Raw genomic sequence first — 9,005 nt, 5'->3', positions numbered from 1 at the left:
GGTCTTTTTTCCCCTTACCCAAGGAGACGTGGAAGGAAGAGCGAATTTCGACTTCCTCATCAGTCCCCCCTTTTTGTAGAAAAACAGACAAGGTGATCAGAAAAAGGGTTGGGGGTTGCGGTGGAAAATTTTTTTATACAATAAAAGGAAAGGGAACGAGTTCCTTTTTACCTAGTTTAAATTAAAAAACCCCGACAATTGTGTCGATTTTTTTTCGAATTCCTTTTCCAAAATGTTTACCTTATTGAAGAGTCCTTCAAATCAGGGGTACCCTCCCGCCCGCTTTCAAAAAACGTTTAGAAAAACCCACAACTATCGTCAAAAAAATTTTAGGGAAAAATAAAAAGAAAAAAAATCCATATTTTCCCGGGGTATCGCGACCCCGCGGCCCTCCGCGACTGCCAACTTTTGGGGAAACGCTGCTTTGAACACCCTTTAAAGTCTGTAATAGTTTGAGGGGGTTTTTTGAAATCTTTAAGATAAAAGAAATAAAAAAAATCTCCACTGCATTTTGAAATTTTTCTTCCCACTTGTCCGATTATTTCGCTCTACACTTACATTTAAAAAGTATTACTTCACTTTGTTAGTTTTTCCTTTAAAACAAATTTTTTAAAGAGGTGCACCATAATATTTGAAAAGGTTTCATGCCATTAGGTTCGCGTTTTTAAACAAATTGTTTTACATTGTGAACTATTCAACTGACAACATTTTTGGGAAATCCTATGATTAACGCTTTGGGCCTTTTTCGGGTAAGTTCTCACTTTTTATCGGTCATTTTTCTTATCATTTTATTTTTTTTGTATGAGATCACGCCTGCATTCTGTATTGGAAAAGGTCAGATATTAAAATATGAAAATTTTTTTTTGTATCCCTATTTAATTATTTTAACAAATTATATTACTTCTTAATAAGATATGAAACTCAACCAATAATAAATGCTAGTTTTAAACGATCTCTAGCGTTTCATACTGCTCCTTGGCATATGTACATATTAAATTTGCTTTCCCGTGGCAAGATCAAGTTTTGGGCATAGAAAATTTATAATACAAAGGTGCTTTAAAATTTAGGATAAAAACAGAAGTTTTTTTAATTTTAATTTTAATTAAAAAAAAATCAATACAACCTTCGGGGTTTGGGGGGGTTTTTTCGAGCAGCTTTTTTTCCATATCGTCCTGAAATATTTAAAAAATTTTTAAAATGCCTGAAAGTAATGTGTCCACGATAATCTTGTAATCATTTTGGGTTTTAAATTCATTTTTTAAAACCTCCAATCCACCCCCGAACCCCCATGGCCGCCTCAAATCCTCCATACCCCCTCCAAATCCCCCATGACCGCCGCCAAATCTCCACCAAGCCTCCATCCCCACCGTTACGGTAGGATTTTTAGGTAAATGTAGACCCTTTAGATTTTTCGTGTTTCAGAAATTTTAAGGTGTTCATTGTACCATTGGGGTTTTTTTGAAAAAAAAATTTTTCTAAAAGGACATTACCCCCAAATCCCCCTCCGTGTCCACCACCAAATCCGCCTCCGTGCCCACCGCCAAATCCGCCTCCGGTCCACCCCAAAATCCCCTCCGTGTCCACCCCAAATCCACCGGCGGGGGCCCGGCGACCACCGGGCAAGACCACGACGGTGAAGATACTGATTCTTATAATAGTAAAAGCATTTAAGTTTTCACCCCTAATCCCACGGGGTTTTTCGCCGCTAATACCGTAGCTGTTGAGCGCAGTAAATTTAAAAAATCATCATCTCATGCTTAAACGTAGGTCTAAATCCGGTTTTTTCACAGAACGGAGTTTAAAAAAATCTTTGACATACCAGTTATGATTAGGCGCTGCGAGACGACTGATGCTGGCTGCAGGGCGAGGTTTTTATACTCCCTCCCCCCGGAAGACAAAAGGGAAGAGCGGGAATGAAGCCGCGACCTTCGGGTTTCTCTCTGGGGCTGCATGGGGAAAACGGGGTAAAAGCTGATGACCAAAACACAAAAATTCGCGCCATCACAGAAATTTTCATTATTCATAGTTGCACTGACTTTTCTATTTGAAATATAAGAAAGTTTTGCTCGTTTTAAATAGTGGGAAAGGATTTTTTTTGAATTTTGCTTTTTTTTTTTTTGCAAAAAAAAAATGGGTTTCAACAGTATTTATACAGGATATCAGTCTGGATTACTAAAAAGGTATTACTTTGGAATAAATTTTCCATGTAGCTTTCATGCGTCTACTAGAAAACGGGCTTGCCACGTTGATTTTTCGCTAAAAGATTAACGAATATCTGCAGGCGCTGCAATGCTGATCATTAAGAAAAGGGAAAAAGGTTTAAACCCTAGACAAGGAAGTAGCCGAAGCGAGTGTACGCCCCCTTTGTGTGCTATTTCTCCCTTTTCCGATTGCGTTTTTTTTCAGTTTCTTATTCATTCAGTTTAATGGCTCTCACTCTTGGGACACTTTCCTTCGTTGTCGTTCCTGGCCTCCCTCCCTTGTCCCTTTTCTTTTATCCTTTTTTGCTTTCGTGTATGGCATTTCAGTTGACCTTGATTTTTGATTTTTTGTGCTTTTATAAGTCCGAATATTTGAAGTTTTTTAAATTCTTGGGTGCGGGTAATTCTTTTGAAACAAACCATATCACAGATTTTGATTGAGCATGTAAAATGTGAATAAAGAAAATAGCTATTGTGTTTTGTGTGTGTTTTTGTGTGTGTGTTGTGTGTGTGGTATGGTGTGGGTGTGTGTGTGTGGGGTTGTGTGTGTTTGGTGTGTGTGTGGGTGTGTGTGTGTGGGTTTTGGGGCGTGCGTGCGTGCTCGGGGTGCCGGTGCGCCCGCGCGATGGGCCAGTCAAGATCGAAAGAATACAAGGTCAAAATCACGCGCTGTTTTTGACGTCATAGAATGGAGCCCCACGAAAATGGGGAAACATAAGTGAAATGTTAGGTAAAAGAGAAACCGTACAGTACCCAGAGTTTTTTGGGGACTTTTTATTTCATTCTGCAACTGTTAAAAAAGGGGGTTCCATTTTGGAAAAATTTTCCCCGGGTTTATTTTTTTTATATTAAATTAAGAAAACAAAATTTTGTAAAAATGTGTGCCCAGGCAATTTAAAAGGGTTTAAACTTTGTGAGAGGGCAAAACCATCTAAGTCTTGAATCCTTTACCCCAAAAAATTATCTCAATTTTTGAAGAAATATTTTTCCAAAAATTTAAGGATTGCATGAAAATTTCGATGATTGAGGTTACCTGCTGAAGAATAACATGCCCTTTTGGCCACTCTCTGGCTAGTACCTTTTTACAGGGCTGAATACACCTTAATATCTATTCTATACTAATTGAAAAAAAAACATTGTAGACTATCAAAAAAAGACTTTAAAACAAATTTTTTTGGGAATTTTTGATTGCTCCAAAGGTTTTAATCGTAAAAGCAAAGGTCATTTTTATATTTTCTTTACTTCACCAATTTACATAATTAATTTTTTACTTTTTTTTGGGGAGTTCGACAATTCTTGTTTAAAAATCGCAACCAAAATCAGTCTTTCATTTAACAAAAAACAACATCACTTGTACTTTTACATTTTGCAGATTTCTGTGCACACTTGGATGTGAGTTTCCTCATCCTTTAAGGATAAGTCTCCATGGTAAAAAAAATTTAAAAAATTTTTTTCCCTTTGCTGCATTCTTTTAAAAAAAACTACTGATGGGGACTTTAATCCGTTACTATTTGACATTGAAATCTATCCAGGTCCCTTTCCTACATTTTCCCCGGGAAGAAAGTTGTCTGAGGAAAATTCTTTAAAAAGAAACCCCCAAAATATCCTGGCTTCGTTCAATACATCCTTGAGTGTCTTTGGACTCTTCAAGGGAATATCATCCCTTTACCCTCTTCTCCACTCTAAGTCAGTATTGCAAAAACATAGAGGACCCATTATTCAGAGTTTAAAAACTGAATTTCAATATGTTTTTTGCAATTTTATAGAAAAGGAAAATCCTTTAAATCTATATCATTATTTACACTTGAACTTATGGGGCCTTCCAAATAGCTTGTTTATTCTGCCCCCAAGGAAAAATTTTAAACATGCTTAAAGTGCCAGGGGATGGTGTTGGTGCAATGCCATTTCCTATCAACCAAAAAGTGTTCAGTCCATCTGATTTTGTCAAATTTTACGCTGACTTACTTCAAAAAACGCTTAAGAAGTCTGATGAATGAGCCCTTTTAAAAAAATAGAGGCTATCCTTTTCACCCAACCCGCAGTTTTTTTGGGTGTGTCAGCATTTCTGAGAGAAAATTTATTTTGGTATTCCAAATGAAGCCCTATGCAGCTTTGCTTTTTTGATATCATTGGCGTTCTAGAATTTAATAGTCAAACCAAAAATCAACTAAAAAAAATAAAATTGCTTGTTCCTTTCCAAATTTTCTCTTAGAAATTTTTTTGACCAAAAAACTGCAAAGTTTTTCAATTGGTTTGACATCAGCTGAGAGCCCCAAATTTGGGCATTCATTTGCTGCTCCTTTAAAATCCAAGTGCTTGTATGATATTTTATGGGCAGCTTTAGTTGATTTACTTCTCATCACAAACTCTCGGCACTGCCCTATTTTCCCGAAGGGGCTGTTGAGAGTGAAACTGTGGGGCGATAAAATTTTTTTCTTATGACTTTAGAAAAGGGGACCAAAAACATAATTTGTCTATTGGGTGACTGGATTTTGGAAGTGGGTTTTTATATCAATGCCTAGATTTTTTCCACATTTAACTTTGGGGGGGCCCCGACATTAACCATTGCTATATTTTTCTTCCGATCTTCTAAATTTTAATACAAAATCAAATAAAACAGCTTTTTTAAAGTAAGTATCAAGTTTTAAATAAACTGTTTCGTTGTGGTTAAACCCCTGATCATAAAAACACTGAACTTTTTTGTTTTGGGCATACACAGGTCTGTACTTTTTCATATGACCCTCTTTAGAACCTTGTTTCATCAAAGGGAAAAACGCCGCCCTCAAATTCTGACATGGTTCAACTTTTTGTTTGAATGTCACTATTTTAGTTAATGGACCTGGTTTAACTTAAGTTTTCCTACCTACCGATTTAAAAGTCCATTGATGACAAAGGGGGTAAAGTTTTTGTTTTTCAAAAAACAATAAACATTTTGGGTAAACTTCTTAAATTTACAGCTTGACTTGATCTTCTCTGCCCTTAGCTACATTTCGATTCCCTTAAGTATGTTTAATTTGGAAATTTTGAAAAGTGAGCTCAACTCAGTCAATGACAGGGAATTTAAAAAAACCTTGGAAATTCCCCTTATTGTTGGCAAAAGATTTTAAAACGACCGAAGTCCTGTATTCCTGTTTGGGTCCCGTGGTTAGGCTTTGGACCCCACCCCTTTTCCCGATTTTTTCCCCCCCAGTGTTTTAAAAAACCCCCCGCTTGGGGTTTCAGGTAAAAAACCGAACATGGGTGAGAAGAAAAGGTGCGTAGGGGAAGTGGGGGGTAAAAGGTTTAAAAGGGAGTTTTATTAGGAAGGCACCCAATCGCAAGGTGAGACTGAAAATATTTCAAATAATGAATAGAGGACATTTCTTGCAGTGAATAAATGGTGTTGAAAAAATGAAAAGAAAAAAAAGTATATATATATACCTACATATAAATAATAATATATATATATATATATATATATATATATATATATATATTATATTCAAATGTATATATACATTTATATATATTTTATACATATAGGTACTGTATATACAGAAATATACATATAGATACATATACATATATATACACACATGCTGTATATATGTATCTGTATATGTGTGTGTGTGTGTGTGTGTGTGTGCGTGTATGTGCGGGGTGTGTGCATAAACACACATACACACACACACACAACACACACACCACACACACACACATACATACATAATAATCCCGCACATTCATACATTCTGAGTCACAGACACATAACACATGTATGTATGCATTGTATACATATATACATATATAAAATTATATATATATATATAAAATATATATATTTTATATATATATATATAATAAAACAGGTAAATAGATAGATAGATGTGTATATACAATGAATATATATAAATATAAATATATTTATCTATGTATATTATATATATATATATATATATATATATATATATATATTTGTGTGGTGTGTGTTTTGTGTGTGTGTGTGTGTGGTGTGTTGGTATGTGTAGTTTTATTATCTTTTTGTATACAAATCTTCATCCTGTGTCCTCCCTTTCTTTCATCTCCCATTTTTCCCTACCTTTTTCATGTCTTCTCCATTCCATTTCATCTTTCTTGCCTTCGTTTTCTCTTTCCGTCTCCCCAAATTAAATATATATTACAGACGCACATTTACCCACGAGTTTACAACGAGACAGAGAGAAAGAGAAAGAGATGTGCAGAAACATTATATTAAAACTGCTAAGTTTAAACACTTAGAACGTTACATGTCAGTGAATTCACTTTACTGATCTGCACACTGGATTATTTAACTGATTACACAGTTTTAAAGACCTATGAATACACAGTCTTACGAAGCCATTTTCCGGTATTTTTTTTTCTTGCCACTTATCGTATTTTAGGTATTTCATATTTCGTACCATGTACTTTTTCTTCTGATGATGAATTAACACTGTAATGGGGCCCAAGGCTGGTGAGGTATTGTTATTGGTTTTCATCAAAAAATCTAGATCTTTTTTCAAGGTATCCCTTGTTTTGACATATTTACATATAAATCTGACTTCACCGTGTCGTGTCGGGCGTATTTGCCCTGACACAATTACTACTAATACAGGGTAAAATTAAAAAAAAAGGGAAAGGAATGTGAAGTTTAATTCATATTTTGATAAAAAAAAAAACAGCCAAAAAAAAAGACATTTCTCAATGTACAGTCCGGGAAACGAGAGGTTGTTAGAACAGCTTACTTTTTCCCTATCGTCCTGAAAATATTTGGGAATTATTAACGTCTCCTAAGCGGAGAGTGTCCACGATATCATTGCAACAGAAACTTTTTTGGTTTCCCCCCCTGAATTTACCTCCAATTTCCAAAACCCCCCCGAATCCTCCATGACCGCCTCCGAATCCTCCATGACCGCCTCCGAATCCTCCATGACCGCCGCCAAATCCCCACCGAAGCCCCCCTGACCACCTGTTATTGTATGGAATATGTAAGACTGTAGATCAGATGGATATTTCATTGGCTTCAAAAAATCTTTTTAAATAGGTGTTAGTTTTTTTCAAATATTTTCCAGAAAGGACATTACCTCCAAATCCTCTTCCGCCATATCCTCCAGATCCTCCGAATCCCACCACCGCCCAAATCCACCTCCGTTTTCCGCCGCTAAAACCACCTCCGTGTCCGCCGCCAAAACCGCCTCCGTGTCCACCCCCCCCCCCAAATCCACCGGCGGCGGCCAAGGGGACCCCGAGGGACAAGACCACGATGGTTAGTACTCGATTCTTATAGAAATAAAGAATGGATTATTAGCTATTGTCTTTATTACTGGTATCTAGAATACTAAATTGGTGTGATTTATTTTTTTTCATAACTTCTTATACTTTTTACAAGACTCGGGAAAAGTAGTCCTTAACCATACCCTGTTTGTGATTAACGCTTTGCAGAAGACGACACCATAGCTGAAGAGCGGGGCTTTTATACTCCTCAGCCCCGGAAGACTGTGGAAGGAAGAGCGACCTTCAACTTTTTTTACTGAGTGAGAACGAAAAACTAGGTACATGCATCATTCAACTCTGGATGACAGCGCCCAAAAGTACGCCACCATTAGTTTCATTTAGTCGTTTCTATATTTCTTTGGTAATGAAATAAAAAAACATCTCTGTTAGTTTTTTTTGTGATACATAAGATAGAAATGTGGTTATCAGTGCGGGTTTTTTTCAAAAGGGAAAAGGGGACTGGGTAGAAAAGACAATAGCAGATGCTCGGGCACAGGGGAAACAATTTAACACAAGAAAAAAAAAGGAAAAGGGTCAAAAATGAATTAGGGTAGATTCAGGCCAGAATCGAATTACCGACTTTTTGTTGAAGTCTATCACATAATGTTTACCCCATTTAAAATTGCCTTTTTTAAACAATGAAACCGTCCTTTATACTCGCGATGCCTTCTAAAATCCCCTGGCCCCTTTTTAACCCTTCGAATAATTTTTTTGGAAAAAAACTTTAATATCTATTTGTAATACAGTGTTCCTAGAAGACAGTCTTTATATTAAAACTTGTTGCAAGTACTGAGAACGCCTAGTAAAAAAGACCCATATTTACCCCAGGTTTGACTGAAAATGCAGTAAATTTTTTGGAGACTTTAGGGGAAAAAAAAGCACTTTTTATATTCACAAAATGCACTGGCATTTTTTCTTTTCTTCCATATTTATAAATATATCTCAGGAAATTTTTAAATTTCCCCCATAAAATATTTTAAAACAGATGGAAGGATAAAAATAATGCTTTTTTCCATCCTTTATTTTTTTTTTCTTTTAGGCGCCGGGCTTATATTCACAGGTAATTATAAAAAAAAACAAACATACACAAACAAAAATTAAAAATATCACCTCCTTTGTAAATTTGTTTAATTTTTTTTTGTTTTGTTTGTTTTACTTTTTTTGTAAAATGCAACAAGGGCATACATAATATTTAAGAAAGATACATTCATCGGTCGCTGTATGTAATTCATTGATCTACAAATTTTGACCCTTTTTTGTAGCAACCTGAAAACCGCAATATTTTTGAAACTTGTTTGATGTGGCTTGTCGCCCCACAAAATACGTAAAAATCGAATTTTTTAATGACAAAACAAAATTTATATATAAAAAAAAATAATTTTCATAAGACTTGAAAAAAAATTAAATAAAATTAACCTATACTTTTTTTTTTACAGTAATTTTTGGAAGCTTCAGATAAAGGAAAAAATACCCACTTCTTTTCATTTTTATTGTTTATATGCACCACCCTTAGCTTTGCAAACTATGGGAAAA

The 9,005-nt window shown here is 35.5% G+C and overlaps 1 protein-coding gene across 1 annotated transcript; it reads right to left on the bottom strand.

The window, feature by feature from the left end:
* Positions 1-1,490: 1,490 nt before the first annotated feature.
* LOC119569279 lies at positions 1,491-7,478 on the bottom strand (the record flags this gene model as incomplete). The annotated part of the gene is made up of 6 exons (XM_037917511.1): positions 1,491-1,717; positions 3,565-3,608; positions 4,388-4,613; positions 5,069-5,184; positions 7,055-7,167; positions 7,283-7,478. Coding segments are annotated over 6 exons (922 nt in total), but the record flags the coding sequence as incomplete, so codon positions are not given.
* Positions 7,479-9,005: the final 1,527 nt, after the last annotated feature.

Source organism: Penaeus monodon, unplaced genomic scaffold (assembly GCF_015228065.2).
Source record: "Penaeus monodon isolate SGIC_2016 unplaced genomic scaffold, NSTDA_Pmon_1 PmonScaffold_13880, whole genome shotgun sequence".
NCBI lineage: Eukaryota > Metazoa > Arthropoda > Malacostraca > Decapoda > Penaeidae > Penaeus > Penaeus monodon.
Note: the sequence above shows the minus strand (reverse complement) of the source record. Positions and strands in the feature narration are given on the sequence as shown.